At 35.4% G+C, this 25,713-nt stretch overlaps 1 protein-coding gene across 1 annotated transcript in view; it reads left to right on the top strand.

Moving 5' to 3' along the window:
- LOC113656948 (scavenger receptor cysteine-rich type 1 protein M130-like) overlaps window positions 1-1,104 on the top strand; it is a 158,567-nt gene extending 157,463 nt beyond the window's left edge. Inside the window, exons 12-15 of the mRNA XM_047803959.1 lie at window positions 226-288; window positions 591-660; window positions 767-844; window positions 1,049-1,104. Of these exons, the coding sequence (XP_047659915.1) occupies window positions 226-288; window positions 591-660; window positions 767-770 (137 nt within the window). The 3' untranslated portion in view covers window positions 771-844; window positions 1,049-1,104. The remainder of the gene's footprint in view (window positions 1-225; window positions 289-590; window positions 661-766; window positions 845-1,048) is intronic.
- The last annotated feature ends 24,609 nt before the right edge of the window (window positions 1,105-25,713 follow it).

The raw sequence follows: 25,713 nt of genomic DNA, 5'->3' as shown, positions 1-25,713 counted from the left end.
TGTGTGTGTGTGTGTGTGTGTGAGAGGCAGAGAGAGAGAGAGAGAGAGAGAGAGTGTATGTGTGTGTGTGTGTGTATGTGTTTTATGTGTATGTATAAGTGTGTACGTGTGTGTGTGTGTGTGTGTGTGTGTGTGTCTGTGTGTGTGTGTGTGTCTGTGTGTGTGTGCGTGTGTGTGTCTGCTCTTCTGAACACATCTCCTGACTCTCCTGCTCTACTCTAACAGGAAGTCTCCTCTCTGAAGAACAGCATTCTGGGTATGAGCATGTGGATGATGAGCTTCTCTCAGGTAAAAAAGACCAGAGTGTGAGTTTGTCTAACTCCATTAACTGAAAGATATTAGAATTAAAATTAGAAATCAGAAATGACTACATTTGTCCTTTCTGAGACGTGATTATGATGTAGTGTGTAGAAGAATTACAGTAACTCCAGTGTTTTAATGCTGACACATGAGATCTCACCATCAACCTTATCTTACTTTAATCTCCTGAAATCCATCTGATCAAATTTATCAAAGCTTCTTTGTTTGAGGATTTTATTGAGTATAAATGTGTTTAAAAACCCAAAACTAACACATTGTTCTTTTTACAGTAAAGTCTGGGATCAAAGAAAAGGCTGAGTATTATGATGATGTCATGGACACCAGTGACATCATAAGTGGGTGCAGTTGTTAAGTGATCACATAAATTTACTGAGTTGACATTAAACCATGAGGTCAGAATGTGATGGAGCTGTTTGTACAGAGTCTCTGCTTTTATTTCATTTAGGTGATCCAGGAAGAGTCGACCCACCAGAGGACTACGATGATGCCGTCACTGCTGGACCCATCCCTGATAACGTGGATGGTGTGGTTCTGTTTTGGGATTTGTTTTAGAAAGCAGTATAAATTAAACACACACACTGTCAATACGTTTGTTTATCGGTTTGTGTGTAGTGACGTTTTTTACACGTGTACGATTTCATTTTGTATCGTGTCATCAAACACACAGTGTACAAACTGTCACTTCAGTAAACTTTAAATATCTTTAAATATCTGTGTTTTGGTGTAGAGGATGAAGCTGAGAATTATGATGACGCCATTACAGCTGATCAGAAGTCAGTTATACTGACAGGTATGATAATAATGGGACAGTGTGGCATCCACAAGCATCCAAATGATCATTAATGACATTGATGTGGATTTAATAGCTTTTATCTCTACGTCCTGACAGAGGACGTGTCCGAGAACTATGACGATGCAGTTACCACTGAAACAAACACAAACATCATCACAGGTCAGATTTTTATGAAAATGGAAGGAATTTATTTACCTTAAAATGTTATACAGTAAAACTCAAGCTTTGTGGCTTAAATCCATTTTAGTGCACTGTTGAATTCTGGGTTCTGATTGGTTAGTAGGTGTTGATTAATTTTCTATAACAGCAGCTCTGACAGTACCGCAGATGTAAACCACAGGATTCTATTAATGATCCAATACATTGTGGTTTCTATAGTAACAGCTCATTCACAGGAACTTAAATTCACGTGAATTTATATTAAAAATCTGTGTGTTCATCAACATGGTGAAGTTTTCTGTAAGAAAATTATTTTTTGTTGTTTTACAGATTATTTAAAAACGCTGCTTCATCACACCACCCTGTAACTCAGTATTTTACTGTAACACCAACACACACAGTGGTTCATTATTTATTCATTTATTTGTTCATTAGACAATCCAGAAGATTATGATGATGTCATCACTGAGGAACAGGATGTAGAAGAGACAGAAGGTGAGCGACTTCCTGTTTATTCTCTAATGTACATAAGTTCACAGGCAGCAGAGTAAAAGATTAAATTATATATGATTATATTATATATGGTATATAATAAATATCAGCTTTCAGATCAGTTTTTAGGACAAATATAACAGAACATGTATTTATTAAAGACTTTAGATTAGACCTACTGTAAATATTATCTATTATACATAACATAAACATCAGATCACTGTTTTTATAACAAATCACCGTTCAGTCAGATTAAAGAAACTGATCTGATAAATGTCCTCTATTCTCTTCATTTATGGTTTAAATAACAGAGAAATCCTACATAGTGCATCGTTTATGTATTATAAGTTGTTACAAAACAATTACTGTATTAATACAATATAAAGGATGTATTAAAGAAGTAAATGTGTTTATTTTACAGAATATGATGACGTGGAGGAGAAATCTCAGAAGGACAGGGACCATGTGACTGAGACACGTCTCCAAAGGCCTTTTCTCAGGAAATTACATTTCAACTTTTATAAACACAAAAAATGACTTTATTATACTTCTAATAATTTCATTCATTCTGAACCATGTTCTTTTTCTCACCTTGTTATTAGTAAATAAATTAGGGAGAGTTAAATCACCTCCATTATTACTTAACAAATGTTTACAACTTTCCTTTTACACATTTAGTGCTATAAGTCATAGTGAGCTTAAATATCACTGACACACCACACCTCATTTATCACAAGTTTATTCCATCAAAATCACTTTAATGTTCATTACAATCTTTTGATGAAACAACTGATCTTACCGTTCATGTTGATCTGAAACTTGTGAATCTGTTATTCAGTGTTTTTAGAAATGTGTTAATTACATTCCACTTGCCAGAAGAAACCTTGTTTATTACAATATGTTAAAACTTGTTACGAGCCAGAAATATGGAACTGTCTTAAATAGATAAACATTTTTCATTCAATATGTTCAGGTTGTTGTTTTATATTTTAAGATCTAAATCAATATTCTGTGTTTTTTTTCCTGTTGATGTTCTATACGTCTCCTCATAATATATATAATTAGGGCTGCAGGAAGATGTTTTACATTGTGGGAGCTGGAATTTTAATCAGCGTTCATGTGACATGTGCTATTACATCACACCTGAATGATAATAAAATCATTTTCTTTTAACAGAATGAGTGCAGATTACAATATTTATACCAGAGTGTGATGAATTGTGGATATAGAAGGTGTTGATTAATTTCCTACAACAGCACAGCTCTGACAATAGTTATGACTTCAACATAAATGATTAGTTTGTATTAATGTGCTCGTTCTAATACGTTATCTTTCCTGCAGTAACGTCGTTCACAGGGACTTGTATGATGGTCGTTACTCGTTATCTAAACGTAAAATAAACTGATTTAAAACATGTTATATAACAAAGAACAGCGTATAATCATTGATGGTGATGTTTTGTGATTAGAGACGTTTATCTAACATTTATAGAAGGAGTCTCGAGTATCAGCTCATTGTTACATTATTTTAGCAGCTGTAGTTAAAGTAATCATGAAAGTTGCAGCACCATCAGCAGCCCTACTTCCTGTCTCCTTGTATATATGGGTAAGGTATAAAGTGTTTATCTGGACACCAAGCCAGTTACTGTCATGGTTTATGTGGACTCACCCTCCATAATATTAAATAAATGAAATCCCTGTAAAAAAAAAAAAAAAAAACAAACACACGTGTAATTCTAATATAAAGTGCATCTAACTGATTTGCACTCTTGGAAATTATTATTATTATTATTATTATTATTATTATTATTATTATTTTATTATTATAATTTATTATAAAATTTGTATTTATGTCATTAATATTTAGCAAAGATGTGCAACTCAATTTGTGACCATATCAGCTTTCATAAAATTTTAAACTTGGGAACAGCAGACATTAAAAAAATATTCAGGAGTTGTGTTTGTATTCAGAAAACTTCTATAATTAATCATATCTATAACTTAATAATATTGTATGAAAATTATATTATTATTATTAATAATAATAATAATAATAATAATAATAATAATAATAATAATAATAATACAGCAGCATCCTAACAGCGCCACCAGCAGTTCATGTGAGAGAAAATATTTCACTAAACAGAAATCTCAGTTTGTAAATTCTTTACTGCCATCTTGTGGATACAAACTTGTAATGCTCTTAATAAAAATTATAATTAAATAATCATTTAAAATTTTTTAGTATTTAAATAATCCTGAAGTCCAGAGTAAATGTGTGTTTATTAATTCAAACATTTAATTGGAAATTAAAAATCCTAGAATATATCAAACATTTTGTGATGTTACTTAAAATTATTAATAAATTATTCATGAGTGGAGCTCTGTATACTTGGCCCAGTTTTGCTGTTGATTTTGTTTTATTTCTCTTAAAACAATTTGTTTTTCCGGATGTCCTGAAATATTCACCTTGGATGATCTCTTACTGTATACCACAACTTTCAAAAGGTTCTTGTGCCGAGATTTAGTCACATTTTAAATAATTTTTTTATGTACGTATTTTTTTAAAACAAGTGATTAAATAAAAGTTATTTTATAATATAATGTGATGATGTGATTTGAGTGAGTGACTCTTGTAGTGATGAATCTGTGTTCAGTGTCATTATTGAACATCTCAGGCAGTAAAAATAAATAAATATTTATATACTGTTCAGAAGTTTGAGAGTTCAAATCTCAGCACCACCCTGAGCTCGGCCCTAAACCTTATATAACTGAACTGTATAAAATCTTCATCTTAATGAATAAAAGCCAACACACACAACACACACACACACACACACACACACACACACACACACACACACACACACACACAAAACACACAAACACAAAACACACACACACACACAGCTGCTCTCCTTCCTAACTCTCTGATATTCAGATTCTAAGACATACACACAGGTATAAAGTGTTTAGCTGGACACCCTGTTACTGTCATGGTTTATATGGACTCTTCCTCCATAACATTATATAAAGTGCATCTAGCTGATTTGCACTCCAGGAAACTATTATTCTTTTCCCAGTTTTATTACTACACTGGTAAAAATGATGTGTTGGATATACTTAAAATATGTATGCACCATTTTTGCATCACACTTTTTAAGTAAACCCAATTTGGAAAAAAATGACTTAAAATTAACAAGAAAACCGTTGTTATATGTACTTAAATTTTTGGGTACACTCAACATTGTTTATTTAAAAAAATATGTAACATGATAGAATCTACTAAGTATTTACATGTTAAGTTAACTTAAAATTTAAGCTCATTTATGTTAAAAAAAAAAGACAATTAATTGAGTTGAACCAATGTAAAATTTTAACTTATTTATTATCAGCTATTGGTCTGCATACTGCACTGCTGCTTTAATGAGTTAAACACAGAGCACAAATTCCTAGTATGGGTCACCATATATCACTTCACTAAAATAAATTACACATGCAAATCACACAAAATAAAGCATTTTACTTTATTTTTTGAAACAGGCTACATGGCAGTGGTGCCTAAAACCACACATCATGAATGTACAACAAATGTGTCACATTAACAAATGAAAGTTCACTTCCAACACGACACTTCCTTCATGCTGCCCCCTTTGCAACACTTTCTTGCTCTGAACTAGAAGGAGAAAAAAACAGTTGTATATTTAGTATGAATATGCAAGACATTGCAGTGTCTTACTAACATAGACCTTTTCAGTAAAAGATTGTATATACTAAAATTACCTAATATTACACGGACCAGGGCGGGAACAGAATTATCTTAATGTAAACGTGCCAACGCGATGCATGGTCATATTCCTCTGAAATAAACAAATTAACCACTAGAACATTCAATCGATGGAGTCTGCTTTCGCAGTCGCACAATCGCGTGCACACTCGTTCCTCCTTTCATACAATAACTTACTTGTACAAACTAGACTTTCCTAGGTATTCAAGTATCACATTTCTAATTGTTGAAGCTAAATTCTTAACAATTCAGAAATTCAATTTAAAACGTTTCTTACTTGACCACAAACACATTAACACAAATACACGAATGTACCTTAAAACGACAAATCTTACCTCTTACCTCAGCGTCTTCGCCTCTTTGCGTTTCAGAAAATATCTTCACCTAACACTACAAACAAGTGTTTATTAATGTCAAAACCTCAAAATCAAATATTTTGCTTAGTTTATAGAACGTTAAGCTTACCCCTTTCCACCGTCTTCACATGTGCATCACCAGATGGATCCAGTTTTTCCAGATTTGCATATCACGTGGCTCAGTCATATACTTAAAATATTATGCTATAATTACTTAGTTTTGATGCAATTTTAATACTAGTTGATGTGACATGTTTTTTCATTATATTTAGGCATACACTTAGGTTCACCTTGTAACTTATATATTTATGTTACAGACACTATATATGCTAAGTAGAGGTTGGAAAGTTAAAATTACTTTGTTGTTTGTGTTTAGTTTATTTATTTTTATAAGTAATGGTTGTTCAGCCAACAAATCGTTTTTTAGAGTGTATTTAGCACAAAATGCAAAATTTTTGTGACCATATCAGCTTTTGTGAAATTCCAAACATGGGATCAAGCAGACATTAAAACACTTCTATAATTACTCATATCTGTAACTTTGTAATATTAGCAGTTTTATCTATAATATCATCAATAATAATAATAATAATAATAATAATAATAATAATAATAATAATAATAATAATAATACAGCAAAATCCTAACAGTGCCCCCAGCAGGTCAAATGAAAAATATTTCACTAAACAGAAATCTCAGTTTGAAAATTCTTTACTGCCATCTTGTGGATACAAAATTGTAATGCTCTTAATAAAAATTAGTAAAATAATCATTTAAAATGATTAATCTTTCTAATCCTGAAGCCTGGAGCAAATGTGTGTTTATTAATTTAAACATTTAATTGGAAAATACTCCAAATTCTAGAATATAGCAAACATTATGTAATATTACTTAAAATTCATTCATTCATTTTCTACCGCTTATACAAACTTCTCGGGTCACGGGGAGCCTGTGCCTATCTCAGGCGTCATCAGGCATCGAGGCAGGATACACCCTGGACGGAGTGCCAACCCATCACAGGGCACACACACACTCTCATTCACTCACACACTCACACACACACACACACACACACACACACTCTCATTCACTCACACACTCACACACACACACACACACACACACACACACACACACTCTCATTCACTCACACACTCACACACTACGGACAATTTTCCAGAGATGCCAATCAACCTACCATGCATGTCTCCATGCATGTTTCCTCCGGGGAGGAAACCGGAGTACCCGGAGGAAACCCCCGAGGCACGGGGAGAACATGCAAACTCCACACACACAAGGCGGAGGTGGGAATCGAACCCCAACCCTGGAGGTGTGAGGCGAACGTGCTAACCACTAAGCCACTGTGCCCCCCTAAGAATAATATTAGTTATATTTAAATGTGTTTGTATTTATCTCTAATGATAAACACACATTTACACACACGTACAATGTAAACAGACGATATAAAATGCCTGAAAAGATAAATGAAGGTGTAAACAGACTTTGTTGCAAACAGATGGTATAAAACAAGCCTTTAAGGAGTCTGGAGGTGTGTTTTGAGGGATTGATAGCATCTTCTGGAGAGCAACAGAGTCCTTTATCATCTCCTCAGCTCATTTTTGATGACCACTTCCACATGTTCCTCTACTTGTAATATAATGATATATAATAAATAATATAATAAATAGTGTAATAATTACATTCACGTGAAATATGTACTAATTAGATAATATATTATTGTATTTTATTGTATTTTGTCACCTTCAAAAACACCTGAAATAGTTAACACTCGAATCCTAAAAGAATCGGTGAACGGGAAGTTGAGTGGTTCGGTCCATCACTCTTCAGTCCCTATTTTCTGCATTAAAACCATAAACATTGCCACAAGAAAATAATCAGGTAAGAAAAGAGTCATCATTGAACCTCACCTGCACAACAGCTCGACCCTTTAATAGATCACATCATCCGGTTCATTAATACCACAGGCCACAGCACCCGGTTTGGCAAAGGAAACCTTACAGATGCCTTTAAAATGAAGCACCTCCACACCTCCTAATGACATGTGTTTTTTCCATCAGATGGAAATGACATACGTGTTTTGCTATGTAGTTAACATGTGGTGCCACTGCAGCACTAAGATTATTGAGTGTCTGTCCAAAGCACTGTACTGGATCCTGTAACTAAGGACAAGCTTCTTTTCATCCTACATTCATTAAATTATTTCCTTGTAGTCTTTTGTCTCAGCCCCATTTCATTTAAAACACTTAACTCTGATAAGATAATGCTGATCCATATGGCATGACCTTTCCTCTGTTGTTTATTCGTTCATTTCTATTGAGTAAAATCTCTGGTCTCAAGAAATTACATGACATTACACTTCATTCCCATCAACACACACTTGTTCAATTCATTCAGAGAATTAAACTGAACTGCAGTAATGATTTTGTGTTTTGTTACCGATAGTGTGTGTTATTGTGTGTGTGGGGTGTGTGTGTGTGTGTGTGTTTGTGCGTTTGTATATATGTGTGTGTGTGTGTGTGCGTGTGTGTGTGTTATTGTTTGTGTGTGTTATTGTGTGTTTGCAGCTGTTTTGTGTAGAGAATTCTCCATCAGTCCACCAGAGAGTGTAGAAGCTCTGAGAGGACTCTGTGTTCTCATACCCTGCAGTCACACATGCACACACCCAATCACACATGCACACACCCACTCACACATGCACACACCCACTCACACATGCACACACCCACGCAGCGGATTTCACTCAGCACCACAAATGACACACCGACTCCAGGCTCTTTGGTGAATCACGTCTGCAGTTTAATAAACAAAAGACACGGGATCACACACACACACACACACACACACACACACACACACACACACACACACATACACACACACATACTCTCACCAACAGTCTGTCTGACTCTTCAGTCACATGTAGAACTCAGACTCCTGAATAAAGTCCATCTGATAATCTCTTCTTACATTTCTTACACAAATATACATAAACAAAAGTTATAGAAAATAAAATTAACCCAACATGTAAACTTTTCCTTTACATTAACAGTACACATGAAACACACTTATCAGACAATATTCAGCCAATTTCACTCAATTATGTGATCTATAGTGGTTTGTGGTTTACATACCTGCAGTTTAATAACCAAAAGACACGGGATCACACACACACACACACACACAAACACACACACACACACACACACACACACACACACACACACACACACACACACACACACACACACACATCCTCTCACCAACAGTCTGTCTGAAGGATGTGAGACAAACAGATTAATCCTGTCCTCCATTAACACACTGACTGCAAACTCAAAATCTGGGTCTCAGTTGGCTAAATATACACAATACACGACTTAAATAAAATTTACAAAACACCCAATTAAAGGCAAATAAACCTCATAACATTTCTACAGACTCAATCCACCAAAATTTTGTATTTAAAACGAATATTAAAAGGAAAGTCTCGCACTCTAAATTTCCATGCGGGCGGCAACTTTAAACAAATAAGTTAAGGCCGTTCATTTCTAAAACTTGAAATGCATCTAACTTCTCACAGAAAATCAAAATTATATACTCAATCCATCTTTCTAACACTTCTAACTTTGAGATTGACTAATATTTTTAACTCTTTTTACATTTGTATTACTCGTTGTAAAGAGATGCAAGAAACTCTCTTCAGTCAAATGTAGAACTGAGAGAGTCAAACACAACAGCGCCTCTAATGCCTCTTTTCCACCGGAAAGAACCGGGTGCTGGTTCAGAGCTCGTGCTGTTGCTGGTTCAAAGTTGGTTCCACTGGCGAACCTTCTAAGAACAGGTTTGCCTTTCCACCGGCTAGAGACCATCACAGCGCCGAGTGTGACGTCACTGTATACGTGTCACGTGTCCCAGCGACGTTAGCGCAGCAGCGGCAAACACAAACACAACAACAATGGCGGATGTTGCTTTACTGTTAATGCTCATGGCTTTGTGAACCTACATTGGCATCCAAACGCGGCGAATAAAATGTGTACGTGCGGCTCCGTGTAATCTGTATAAACGGAGGTTGTAATCGATTAAGTACATAACGTTATTTTCATGTTAACACAGAAAAAAGTTAGCCTTAGCATGTAGCTACCTACTATCATGTGTGCTGATAATGTATCATATCGCGGTAAAGTAAAAGTGTATTAAACATTAGTATACTTAAGGTACATTATCAAATGCACTAACAGTAGCCCCACCCACGGCCCCGCCCCCAGCCCCTGACACAAGCGGTTCTTAAGTCTAGACCAGCAACGTTTTGGTGCTACTTAAGAACCACTTTTCCTGGTTCGGTGCTTTGGCGGTCGAAACAGAAAGAACTGGTTCTAAATTAGGCTCCGAACCTGCACTCAAACTGCCTCGGTGGAAAAGGGTCATAAGTGACGTCACTCCAATGTAAACTCTTTTTTTTTTTTTTACAAAGTAATTTTTTTCCTTGTGCCATATGAAAATTAGATGGATTGATAAAAAAAAAACATGAAATTACAAATTTAATTAAACATATTCAAATGAAATCTCTTTCAAAATAAAAGACACTAAGGTTTGCTGGAATACAGAACCCCATCACACACACACCCACTCACACAAATGCAAACACAAACACACATGCACACACACACACACAGACCACACAAACACACACACACACAGACACTCACTCACACACAGACCACACAAACACAGACCACACACACACACACACACACACACACACACTCATGGTAGTTCACCATAGTGTAAAGTGGGAGTGACAGTTAAAGACTGAGTTACTATAAACACCAGATATTTAAATTCAGATTTATAAACATGAATTAGATTTATTTATATACAGCCTGGCAAAAAAATCACCAGCTTAATTTTAAATAGAAACTAATTAATGAAACATGAATGAATGAATTAAAAGAATGAAACAGGTAAGAGCTTTCCACTGAATTATTACTGCAGTGATTAATATGTTTCAGCTGCTAATAGGTTATTTAATACGAACTGAACCCGTGAGCAGCTTCTCATTTCTTAAACCACCAAGTGGGAAGTCAGATCCTGTGGTCATGGGAAAGACATTACTCTGTTTCAGAAGGGGCAAATTATTGGCCTGTGTCAAGCATAGAAAAGGGCAAAGGAGCTGAAACTACTAACCCTGGGTCCAGAAACCCTGGAAGCTTTGTGGAGAAACATCTTCCAAGTGGTCAGAAAAAAGGATGGATTATGATAAGAAATCACTTCAACTTTTGGTGAAATTAAATCATAAAAAACAACAGTAGAACTTAATTGTGTTACGTGTTAAGTGTTAATTGTGTTAAGTGCTGAAGTCACCAATGTAATTTTTGGTGCATTAAAACCCCTGAATTTTCATTACACAACTAAGTAAACTACATTTTTCACCATGTAACTGAAATATTCACTTTTTGTTACACAATTCAGGAAACTATGAGATAAAGGAAATACAGCTTGTGGTTTTAAACCTGACAGAGTGGTAGAAAAAACACATATAATATTTATTTATTTATCTATCTATCTATCTATCTATCTATCTATCTATCTATCTATCTATCTATCTATCTATCTATCTATCTATCTATCTATCTATCTATAGACGTTTATAGACCTTTCAGACCTTTATACCTCAAAAATTTTAAATGCTATTTTGTCAAGTGCAAAATTTCATACAACTGTATACATGTATGTTTAACTTTACACACAATTTACTAATAATTGTAATTCTGTAGTGTCTTAAATAATTATAGATAATATAATGATATTTAAAGGATGTTTCTTTGAACTAATCTGCTGAACATTATAATTTAGAGTAAATATAAAAAAATGTAAAAAAGTGTTACATAAAATAGTTTGTGTAGATTTCCAGGAAAAATACAGCAGATTCTCCAACATACATAGTAAAACCTACCTGTTAATGTCCTTATAAAAATACACTAATTGCACTGGAGTTTCTACAAATTTAATGTTTTAAAGTAGAAATCATTTATTAAATAATTATGAAAGGTGCTTAGATTAATTAGGTTATCTACTGTAGGTAAAAATATTTTTCAAACCATCACATTTTTTTTTTTTGCCATCGTTTTACTGTAATGATGTAATGAATCAGGAAGTTTCCAAGAAATTGTACAGAACAAACACTACAAACTTTTTTCTGATAAAGAGATGAAAAATTAATCCATCTAAATGTCTGATAACTTGAAAACATGCTTCTCTTCAAAATTCTACATAATTGGCTTTGTTCTATAAATGTTTCTCAAGTCACCACAAAACAGAAGAGAAAGTATTACACCAGGTCGTGTGCAGGTCATGATGAACATTGTTCTCTTTTTTATCAGTTACTACACAAAATACTGCAAATGTAGATTGTGGCAGATTCTCTGTGCCTCTATATTCTCTAATATCTACAACATACACAACTTATATTTAATTTAACTACATTATAGATAACTGTTATTACAGCTCAATAATATTTATTACTATTGTGTATTAATTAACATATTTATACTATAATCTCTGTGTGTTTATTTTGTGTTCAGTTGTAGATGTTACGAACTTTTACGAACATTCCTACGAACTTTTCTTTTTGTAGAAATGACATTATTTACATTGACATTATTTACTGCAAAGCGTCGACATTATTTACTGTTAACCGTGCCGGCTACGGCACACCACCGCTAGGAGATGAGGCTGCATCAAATTTGTTGTAACTTTTAAGCATTAAATCCTCTAAATACACGGTTAAATTATATACTGTTTGAAAGCTTAGACTCTCAGGATATTATTAAGCCCACACACAAAGCATAATATGATTTAATATAATAATTTAATCAAGTTGTTAGCCACCTGAACTAGGCGGCGCTAGTTCGGTTTGATTACTTACCTTTAAATGCAGAGATAGTGCAGAGATAGACGGCTGAGAAGCCAATGATGTCTCTCCATCTTAGGTGGGACACCCTCCGTTTGACTGACAATTGCTCCCTCCAGTAGCGATTTCATGATCCGGGACCTTTCAGCTCTTTAGCCAATAAGGAGACGATTCCAACGGTATGCAACATGACACATCTGGTAAGGGAGGGCTGCGCAGTACAGGCTGCGTAAACATTTTATTGCGCAATACTCGAACTTTTCACACTCTCACGCCTCAGGGTGTCAGGTTACAGGCCTTTTTTCACAGCAGACTTCTAGACAGAGGGGTTCTCTTTGTTTTAGGCCTCTTAAACTGAGCATGCAGTCTTTTACTACAAAGTTATACAGTAAACAAATAAAAAAGAAAAACATGAACGGACCATAGAAAAATATTCATAGAAAATCCATTTTTGAGTCTTTTGACTTGAATTTTTTTTTTTTTTTGGTGAAAGCTAAGACATATGGCTCCTAACATGTTTTACACCAATAAGATTAATCAGTTTATCAGTAAAAATCTCAGACGGAAATCAAAACCCTCCATTCTAGCCTCTGTATCTCTGTGTCAGTAAGGCCTAGAATCACCTAACATTACACACTTGTGTAATGACACTTGTATCTGAAACTAGAGACTCTCTTCTTTCCAATGAGACCAGGCTAAACCCCTGTGTGTCAAAGTATGTGGGAGCTGTACCACTTTTTAGGTGGGTAGGTCGTGTAGGCGAAAATCATGAAAATAGGGGGCGACCACATAAACCCAAAACATAAGTCCACTTACAGTTCTCAATGACATGCATTTTATCAACTGGCTAGTTATCTTCCAGACAGTGATGGACCACGTCTTTCTCTCATTTCGTCCGCGCTATTTTCCGAGATGCACTTGACGGCTTTTTGTGCAGAGGATTTTATTTTTTTTTTTGGACAACCTAGTTAAGGCAGTAGTGTTTCCCAGCTCAGGCGGGCCGCCCGAACTACAAAGTGCTGGGGGAAACCCAGTTAATATTTCTTTTTATCTTTGGGTGTTTACCTGAACAGGTGATGTAGAGCTGTTCACCGGAGCTGCAGTTGACAGGTTTAGCTTGTGCACTGCTGCAGTTCCTCAGAGGATCTTCACTCCCAGAGCAGCTGAAACCTGTTACACACATGTGTTTGTGTTCAGTGGTGAATGGAGAGGAGCGGTAGTTCAGCACGGAGCCACAGCCCACCTGTCTGCAGAGCACAGATGCCTCAGACAGACTCCACGAGTCCAGGAGAACTCTCCTCCAGTCCTGACTGAAATAAATCTCCACCTCCCCCTGACACTCGCTCCCTCCAGACAACCGCACTCATTTAATATGCTTGTACAAATAAAAAAAAAAAAAAAACAGCTCAAGAGGATAGTTCTTTTAGCACACAATTTATTGCCAGTTTAGTGCCAAATAATTATCTCTAAAACCTTAAGAAAAAACAGCTTTTAAGAAAAAGTAAACAATGTGAAAACCTTTGAAACTGCTTGGGGTGCACACTTCTTGAAAACAGACTATAAGAAATGAAAAAAAAACTTTTGCATTTCTTTTTAGTTAAAAGAAATAAATACAATCAAAGTCAAAACCTGGCAAATATTTGGAACAAGAACAGGTCAGGTCATTGAAACTGGTGCAGGTTTTTTCTGAAAGATAAAGGGGGGGGGCACCTTTTGTAAATAGCATGTCAAAAGAACATGAAAAAACACAACATAATGCTACACTAGCAAAATCATAGACTTATAAATCAGGAGCAGCATTCACAATCAGTGGCAATGACACTGCAAATATGCAAATAATCCCAGAGTCAATTATGAGCAAAGCAAAACATGAATCACAATAACCCAGGATGGTGTATATTTTGACTGGAAACAAGAAAAAAAGCTACATAAGCAAATGTATGCAAATTTACTTACCTAGATGAAATCCCATTCAAAATCCACAAGATTTTTCAGTAGAGAGGCAAAGCGTCTAAAGACAAATATAACAAATTACCGCTGTATGCTAGAATCATGTATCAAAATTCTTGTGAAAATGATTCTGAAAGGTCACAAAAATTGCAATATGGAAAACTTAAGTGTCACACCTTTGAAGAAACTCCAATGTCCAACAAGCACCCTCTTGATACTGCAGGTTGAAGACATAGTACACAGCAAACAGTGTTGCAAGTGCAGTCAAAAATGATGAGTGGACACACTCACAAATAACACAGCCCTCTAGGCTTATCATCCATCGGACAGCATCTGTCTGCTCTGCCATACCTAAAATAAAAACAGCAAAAATAATAAATGAATAATAAACCAAAAATATATAATTAAAATGTCAAAATTTGCCTTTGAGAAGACTTTGAAAAGGGATAAAAACTATCAGTAGGAAAACAATTCAAGTTTAGAGCATTCAGCAGAGCAAAGAAATTTATACAGGTTTGGAAAAAAGGGCGAGTAAACATGGAAAACTTTTTGGGAAAACTATTCATATACAACAGATTTTTTTTTATTGTATCTCCCCCATTTGTCAATGCTTCTTCTTAAAATCCTAAAAAGACTAAGCAAAATGAGACGAGGACTTGCAGGTAGATCAAGGTTTAATATTACTTAGTAAAGCAGTAAGAAAACCAAATACTCACATCTGTATGCAACACCAGTTCATCTTCATGTTCCTGAAAATGGGACATTAGAAGCTTGATATGCAGGTGTGCCATCTCTGTGTTTTCAGGCTGGGATAGAACATCCTTTACTTTTTGATTTTTTGATTTGTTCTTGAAGTACTCAATGATTGCCTTTCCACATTCTTTCATGGACATCTCAAAAGCATTAAGAACATCAATGTCAGTGAGCAACTTGAAGTGGGCACAGATAGACTTCTGATGGAAGAGGTATGGCCACTGGCTCCGAATGTCTTGAACTGAAGGTGCTGGTATGGAATTTAATTGCTGACGCCAAAGACAGAATGTAGTCTCCATAAGAGTTTTGACTTCTGCTCTCTCTACACCACTAGTTCCCTCATGGCTGTAAATGTCCTGTAGTCTTTGACGTTTGAACTCTATTGTCTCTGCTGTCTCTTCAGGTGGAGGCTGCGGTTCAAATCTCACACAGCCATAGGTGTCTGTTGGTCCTCTTTTGCATCCTGAGTTTGGCTTTGCTCTATGACAAACAAAGCTGCTCTCACAGTTCAAATTTTCAACTCGCGTCTTCACTTGAATTAGGAGAGATGTATATCCCCCTCCTATTAATGAGCCATTTGGAAATTTGTCTCCAAAAGTGTTAGGGTACTTCCTTATAATTCTTTGACAGATTGTAAGACACTGGGCACGTGTTGGGGAAAGGTCAAACTTGCGCATCTCATCAACCAGAACTCTAACCATCTGGCGCCTTTCTGCAGGTTTTGATCTTTTTCCTGTAGAAATTGCAGTACAGATTTCAGGAGGCATGTTGTCCGAAGGGACTTGAAAAGTTTCAGCCCACGTCTGTCTTGGAAATGCTGGGCATTTGTGTAGAGGTAAGGCTTGGCCTGGAAGTCTCTGAGTGTGATGCGGTTGACAAAGTTGATGAACACACTGATGGAGCCGGTAGTTCCTCTAAATTCAGAGTAACCATCTCTGTTTCTGAAAGGATATAAAATATCACCACATAGAGAAAAAGCAGTAAAGATTAAAATAATTAAGTTATATTTCCGATTAGCTTTAAAATATGCTGAAAGTACAACAAGAAATGAACACATGACAAATTCCATAAAAATATTTCAAGGGATTGAAGTATGGACAATAATTTAGATTTATTTTGTTGAAAGAAATGTTGTACACTAAAATAATTATATGTTTAACCTCCTTGCACCAGGTAGACATTGGTCTACAGAAAAGAGAAAAGAGTGGTGCAGAATTAGTACAGGCATGCCACAGACAGAGTGGGTAGTAATCTAACAATGGGTAGTAATCTAACATATTCCTTAGATCTACACAGCATGTTCTTTCTGCGGGTGTAATTCTGTAAACACCCATGTTTGGAAGGCAAACAGCCTGATATTCCTGAGTAACAAAATGTAAAGACACACACTGATGAATGAGAATTAGCTTGATCTTTCCAACTACAAGCCCCTCATCAGTGTCACTGATCAATACAAACATGTTCTTTTTGTATTTTGTGCCTCTCACTGTAACATCACTGGCTACCTCAGTGTTCATTGGCTCAAAGTTCATATTTGAAAACGAGTGTCTGATGTCTTCACTGTAATCACCAGCCTAAAACTCTGTGCTTTTCTCTACTTCATTGTCTTGTGGGAAGTGGTTGCCAGCATACAGATATGCCTGAAGAAGCTGATGTTTCTCAGCAAGTGTTCGACACAGATTCTTAAAGTTATGTGATTTGTGAGCACACTGAAACAAACGAATTAGAGGGCCAAAGTGAAAAATCAGATCAGGATAGTGACTGATAATGGTGTTTTGGCTTGAGTGGATGATTGGGAAAAGACTGCCATCGAGTATACAAATACTCATCAATTAGAACCTGCAAGTAAGCTATCTGACCAGTAGACACAGCTGGGGCACAAATAAGTTCTACTATTTCTTGTAGTTGCAAAACCAGCTGCCATGTCTTATTTTCAGATGGGTTTACAATCTTGTCTCCAATCAATCCTGGCAACATCCTAAGAAAATACCAGTTTTGAACTGCATGGCCAGAAAGTGTCACTCCCTGGAACAACATCACTGGGTTTGTTGTTTGCATCATTACCGAAGTATGTTAAATTATTTATCGTCGATTTAACTCCTGGTAAGTGAAAAGCTTCTCCACTGTGACAAGATGATTAATATACAGTGCTAAATCATATAATGCAACACCTTCAAAAATATCATGTCCCAGACAGGGGGGTAGCCCAGGCTGACATATGTGAAAGTAACGGAGTTCATTCAAAACAGAGTCAAACTTGACACCTCCAGTGGCACTGGATGTAGCATTACTTGTCTGAGCTTGAACAAGATCCCTATACGACTGTACAGTGCGGTTACTGCAAAAATTCACACTTTTTGTGAAATTTTCCACAAATCCACCAATGCCATGGGAGCCCAGATTATCCCCAGAAATTGCAGATAGCTTTCCCCTGTACACTGTTCCATCAGGCAAATGAATGCCACTTACCTCGATGTCTTTAAGGTCTTTGATGAGAAGGCTAAACACTTTGTCCTGGCCAAAATACTTGAAGTCCTGCTCCCTGCAAAGCAAAACAAGCTGCATCTGGTCAATGTGTGATCTATGATGTGGAGGAATATCTGCAAGAGTTGCATATACACAGAGTATTTTATGTTTTTTCCTGCCAGATCCCAGGGCTACTTCCAAAGCATCCTGATAACGGATTAAACTAAAGGATGAAGCGACTGTATTGAGCAGCTCATTACATTTTAAGTTGCTTCCATCCCATACATCGCAAAGAACATCACAAGGACGGACACCAGAAAACACTTGTTTACGATGTTTTTTAACTGATTCAGTCTGTAATAGAGAACTGAGAGTTTCTTTAATCGCAACATATTGAGCAAAACACTGCCTCATTTGTCCCAAGACAAAGTGGAACTGGTGCTACATAGTAGAAGGTATTCTTGAAAAATGTCTTTCTTTTTTTGATCAGTTTTAAGTTTTTGTGAATTACAAGTCTGAAAAAGATTTTCACTTTGCAACATTTCCAAAATAGCCAAAATAATTTATGTCTGCTGCTACAACCTCCAATGCAGTCAATTTTTCTCTCAATTTAAAAAGTAGGTGCGAGTGACTCATTTGATGAATTTCCTGAAGGTGATCAACAATTATTTGAACAGTGGATGATGGAATCATACATCTGGATTGCAGTTTGAGATAAAATAGAGCAAGATGTCTCAAAAACTGATCTTCATCCACACTTTCACCATCGGTATCAGTATCACTGCAAAGAAAGTCCTGTGGCATTTCATGATGCTGTTCAGAGCACTCAGGCATGCCATGAGGAAGTGCAACTGAATCAATCAGGTTAACCTCTGAACAATCACTGTGTTTTCTAGAAACATGTGCTGTACATGTGGATGAATTGAAAAAGACTTATCACATTGCTGAAATGGACATGAAACCCTTCTCCCCCCTCTAATGTGAGTTTTAAGGTGCTGATAAAATTTACTCAGAGTTTCACACCTGACATGACACAATTCAACATTACATGTTAATTCAAATGAGGTCAATGACACAGATTTAAGCTTAGATTTCCCCTCTTTGTGTCGATAACAGTGAGTTTTGAAAGCTGAAAACTTTTTGAAACTCCTTTTATAATCAGGCAATGCGCAATTAAACCTGACATTCGCGACATGAATGTGAATGCGCATGTGTCTCACAAATGCAGGTAAAGTACTGCATGTGTATGCACAAAGTTTGCAGTTGAACATTTTGAACTATGGAATGGCACAATCAAGCTATCAATCCAAACTGCTAAATAGCGGGAAATTTAAAAAACTACTAAATAAAATAATACAGCAAACACATTTATTTTACATTTTAAAAATGTAATGAGGAAAAGTCAAAAGTTGTCCGAAAAATAAATAGTGGAGTAAAGTACTGATACCAGAAAAATTTATTTGGACTCCGTTACTTCCCACCTCTTGTATCAGTACATACACACACACACACACTCACACACACACACACACACACACACACACACACACACACACACACACACACACACACACACACACACACAAACACACACACACACACAGTATCAGTACACACATGCACACACACACACACACAGTATCAGTATACACACACAGTGAGTATCAGTACACACACACACAGCTCTGCCCCCTGCCGGAGACTTTTGTACTTGAGGTACTACTAAATATCCTGCACCCTTTGATCGAAGATCGACTGTGGCATGTGACCATTAAGTGCTTTATAGGTTAGTAATAGTATTTTATAATCAAAGTGAAACCAATCTAGCAGCACTAAGAGATTTTTTGTAGCTATGAAAAAAGCCATTGCTTTCCTTCCATGCTAATCGAAATACTGATAATTTAGTTTGAGGCCATTTATGTTCTAATTTCCTAGCTGATTGTTTTACAATTTTGTGTGTTGTCATTATACCAAGGTGCAAATTTTCTCTCTCTAATTACTTTCCTTTTAAGTGGAGCTACAATACTTGTAATACAAACTGGTTTGGTTTGACCCATGTTTCTGTTAAACACAGAACACTAAACTTCTGATCTGTAATCATCTCATTATCCATAAGAGCTTTAGATACAAGAGATCTTATATTTATCAGTCCTAGCTTCAGATCGAAGGTGCCTCTCTCTCTCTCTCTCTCTCTCTCTCTCTCTCTCTCTCTCTCTCTCTCTCTCTCTCTCTCCTTCTCTTTCTCTCTCTCTCTCTCTCTTTGTCTCTCTCTCTCTCTCTCTCTCTCTCTCTCTCTCTCTCTCTCTCTCTCTTAGCACAGCAGCACAAATATTCAGTATTTTCATAAATATATATTCATAAATATTCATTAAAAATATTCAGAAGTTGTGTTTGTATTCAGAAAAACTTCTATAATTAATCATATCTATAACTTAATAATACTATAGTAAAATTATGAGTTATTATTATTATTATTATTATTATTATTATTATTATTATTATTATTATTAATAATAATAATAATAATAATAATAATAATAATAATAATAATAGTAAAAAAAAATAATAATACAGCAGCATCCTAACAGCGCCCCCATTAGGTCATGTGAGAGAAAATATTTCACTAAACAGAAATCTCAGTTTGTAAATCCTTTACTGCCATCTTGTGGATACAAACTTGTAATGCTCTTAATAAAACTTATTATTAAATAATCATTTAAAATTATTAAATTTATAATCCTGAAGTCCAGAGTAAATGTGGCTTAATTTAAACATTTAATTGGAAATTAAAAATTCTAGAATATATCAAACGTTATGTAATATTACTTAAAATTCTTTATGTATTTTTTTAAAACAATCAATTAAATAAAAGTTATTTTATAATATAATGAGATGATGTGATTTAAGTGACTTTTGTAGTGATGAATCTGTGTTCAGTGTCATTATAGAACATCTCAGGCAGTAAAAATGAATAAATATTTATATACTGATCAGAAGGATGAGAGTTCAAATCTCAGCACCACCCTGAGCTCGGCCCTAAACCCTCAAAAACTCAACTGTATAAAATCTTAATCTTAATGAATAAACGCCAACAGACAAACACACACACACACACACACACACACACACACACACACACACACACACACACACACACACACACACACAGCTGCTCTCTCCTAACTCTTTGATATACAGATTTTTAGAAATGCACACAGGTATAAAGTGTTTAGGATCAAGTAATTAACACACTTCTATAATCACTCATATCTGTAACTTTGTAATATTAGAAGTTGTATCTATAATAATAATAATAATAATAATAATAATAATAATAATAATACAGCAGCATCCTAACAGTGCCCCCAGCAGGTCATGTGAGAGAAAATATTTCACTAAACTGAAATCACAGTTTGAAAAGTCTTTACTGCCATCTTGTGGATACAAAATTGTAATGCTCTTAATAAAACTTAGTAAAATAATCATTTAAAATGATTAATATTTCTAATCCTGAAGCCTGGTGTACATGTATGTTTACTGAGAAAAACAAAGCCAGAAAGTCAGATTCAGATATAAACGGTCACAGTCGTAAAAATAGCAGCAGAACAAACAGTGCAGTCTTAACACTGTCTAAGGAGCATTCACCCTGCAGTCCACAGCAACGAAATGCTCACAAGCAGATGTGCTAAAATAAAAAAGTTAATAAAATCAGTCAAAGACACCACCCCAATAATGCTCAAAGGACTAGATATAAATACCCCGAAGTAGAGCACCAAACACACGGGTTCAGTTACTCACAGCTTTATCCGTGATCAATAAACTGCAAATGTGCAGGCGACCTAGAGCACACACAACCTGGAGTGAAGGACAGCCTGTACCCAACAGCAATGTCGTACCAATCGGGACCATAAACTGGCTATAAACAAATACACACTTAAATAGTGCACAGACGCTAGCAGTAACGTTAGCCAAACAGCTAGATCCATACCTCCCGCGAGCTGCGCACACACACCCACACACAATGATTGTATGAGAGGTACCCAGGTGACATACACTATGCCTTAAATACACCCAGAGCGGCAGCCAATAGGTGGCTCATAGAGTGTTTGGTGAACTGGGATGTCTGGATGTTGTCTCCTTACCACCATCACAAGTCACTCGGGTTTACAGACCGTGGAGTGGTGAGACACTTTACATCCCAGGAAGTCCTCATGTCTGTGTCACCTTCTGGCTCTAGTCTTTTAGTTATGATGTCATAGTGAGTCTTGATGGAGTCCCTGTCTGGACTTCACACATAATTGACATTGTCCTGGTTACAATCATACCTAACTATTTGTCTGTGTGTGTGTGTGTGTGTGTGTGTGTGTGTGTGTGTGTGTACTGATACACTGTGTGTGTGTGTGTGTGTTAGATTAAATTCCAATTTGATCTAATGTTGAATAAATATAAGAAGTTCTTGCTACACGTTCAAAGGATGAGAGAATGAGAGTTTATATGTATTTTAATACAAATGGGGCATTATGTGATCAGCGGAGGGAGATTTGTGTAGCCTCCATCATCCTGTATGTCTCAGAGGAGGTGATGAGCTGAAGACTCTGTGTGCTGTGGTCCGTGTTAGTGTTTCGTGTCATGTATGTGTTTAGTGTTTAACACATTGTTTAGACTTTGTGTATGTGTTATGATTGTATTTACTCTGTTAAAAAACCTCCTGCTTGCTTTGTGCAATTTAAATGGATGAAAGTTAAACATGGTTTTATTGTAGAACATCCCTCAGATGGACTGATGTAGTAATGCACACAAGACATGTCCAGTTGCAGCACAGAGTTATTTCCAATACTAAGTTTTTTCTCTTTGCTATCGTCCCTTTGGGTATAACATGGATATTATGGTACTCTGGATAAGGATTATTGTGTATTATTGCACTACATCATTAAATCTATTTGTGTATGTTCTCCAGGTGAACTTTCCTGAACCCAGAGATAAAATCAGCATTGTTTGTTTTCTGTTTTTTTGTTTGTTTCAGTAATTAATGTGTGACCTAATAATAAATGTGTTAAACTGAATCAGTTTGGTGTCATTCTGTAATGCAGTCACAGCTCTTACTGGTTCTTAGTCTCGAGACATGTCATTACTAGCTGAAATCGATCCTCTGCCTGCTCACGCCACCATACGCTGGTGACTGCATGAATAACCAACTAAATCAACCAAAATAAACCAAAATGTTCATCAAAAATATTTATTTATTATTCTTTTAGTATTTAAGTTATGGTTAATTATGTTACCAAATATAACACAACTTAAATAATTAAACTTGAATAAGCCCAATAAATGTAAATTGTACATTTATTAAGGACTTTGTTTTAAAGCTGTCTAATAATTAATACTTTGGGAGATTTGTTTAAGTGTAATATCACTCCTAAAACCAGTTTATCTCATCAATAGCATAGAATAATTTATTGTCATTGTACAATGAAATGAAGGCTCACATTTAAAAGGAGCACACGTTCTAATTCTAATTAAAGCAATACCACGACTGAGATGCCCTTGAGCAAGGCACCGAACCCCAAACTGCTTCCTGGTGTTTTGTTACTGATAGTTTGTTATTGTGTGTGGGCACGTGTGTGTCATTGTGTGCGTGTGTGTGTTATTGTGTGCGTGTGTGTGTGTTATTGTGTGCAGTTTTCAGATTACAGAACAATATGACGTAGACCTCCAGGGAGCTCCTACAGGAATCTGGTTAAAATATGGCACTGATGTCAGTAACAAAGTCTTTAACTCTAATGTAAATACAGAGAACAAGATTGAAGGTGAAATTATAGGAGATCTCCTCATGAAGAACTGCACCACCTTCTTCTACAACATCAGTGAGAGTGACAGAGGAATATATTACTTTAGATTAGATTAGATTCAACGTTATTAGAGGCTACGGAAAGTTTAAAAAACACTTATAGACCATCAGCATCAGTAAGAGTTCAAGGTGAGTACTGCAGCAGTGTGTGTATACACACACACACACACACACACACACACACACACACACACACTCACTCACACACACACTCACTCACACACACAACCATTGTGTAAAGTGGGAGTGACAGTTAAAGACTGAGTGACTATAAACACCAGATATTTAAATTCAGATTTATAAACGTGAATTATATTTATTTATATACAGCCTGGCAAAAAAATCACCACCTTAATTTTAAATAGAAATTAATTAATTGAACATGAATGAATGAATTAAAAGAATGAAACAGGTAAGAGCTTTCCACTGAATTATTACTGCAGTGATTAATATGTTTCAGCTGCTAACAGGTTATTTAATACGAACTGAAGCCGTGAGCAGCTTCTCATTTCTTAAACCACCAAGTGGGAAGTCAGATCCTGTGCTCATGGGAAAGACATTACTCTGTTTCAGAAGGGGCAAATTATTGGCCTGCGTCAAGCAAGGAAAAGGGCAAAGGAGCTGAAACTACTAACCCTGGGTCCAGAAACCCTGGAAGCTTTGTGGAGAAACATCTTCCAAGTGGTCAGAAAAAAGGATGGATTATGATAAGAAATCACTTCAACTTTTGGTGAAATTAAATGATAAAAAAACAACAGTAGAACTTAATTGTGTTACATGTTAAGTGTTAATTGTGTTAAGTGCTGAAGTCACCAATGCATTTTTTGGTGCATTAAAACCCCTGAATTTTCATTACACAACTAAGTAAGCTACATTTTTCACCATGTAACTGAAATATTCACTTTTTGTTACACAATTCAGGAAACTATGAAATAAAGTAAATACAGCTTGTGGTTTTAAACCTGACAGAGTGGTAGAAAAAAAACACATATAATCATTATTTATTTATTTATTTTTAGACAACTCTTTATACCTCAAAAATGTTAAATGCTATTTTGTCAAGTGCAAAATTTCATACAACTGTATACATGTATGGTTAACTTTACATACAATTTAATAATAATTGTAATACTTTAAATAATATAATGATATTTAAAGGATGTTTCTTTAAACTAATCTGCTGAACATTATAATTTAGAGTAAATACAAAAAATGAAAAATATTAGAAATGTTACATAAAATAGTTTGTGTAGATTTCCAGGACAAATACAGCAGATTCTCCAACATACATAGTAAAACTTACCTGTTAATGTCCTTATAAAAATACACTAATTGTACTGGAGTTTCTACAAATTTAATGTTTTAATGTAGAAATTATTTATTAAATACTTATGAAAGGTGCTTAGATTATTTAGATTATCTACTGTAGGTATAAATATTTTTCTAACCAACAACACATTTTTTTGCCATCATTTTACTGTAATGATGTAATGAATCAGGAAGTTTCCAGGAAATGTTTAACCCTTGTATTGTCCTCCTATACAAATTAGGAGCGCTGAGTCAAATTGACCTTGTCTGTTTTGACTGCTTATAAAAAATGAAGTATATATGATAGCCTTTTAATTTTTTTAGTCTAACTTGTTTCCAACATATTAACATATATTTTACAAATATATATTCGGTATAATAAACCTTATTTATTTACAAAAATGCCTCATTTTTTAGTAAAAAACAAACAAACAGTAATTTTGAATTATTATCACTATAGAGGCACAAAAGTTGATGCACAATTTCAGACTGGTATTTTTCAATGGCAGGAGATTGTTTTGAAACCATTTTGACCATTTTTAATTTAATCTAT

This window comes from Tachysurus fulvidraco, chromosome 19, assembly GCF_022655615.1.
Source record: "Tachysurus fulvidraco isolate hzauxx_2018 chromosome 19, HZAU_PFXX_2.0, whole genome shotgun sequence".
In the NCBI taxonomy this organism is placed as follows: domain Eukaryota; kingdom Metazoa; phylum Chordata; class Actinopteri; order Siluriformes; family Bagridae; genus Tachysurus; species Tachysurus fulvidraco.
Note: the sequence above shows the minus strand (reverse complement) of the source record. Positions and strands in the feature narration are given on the sequence as shown.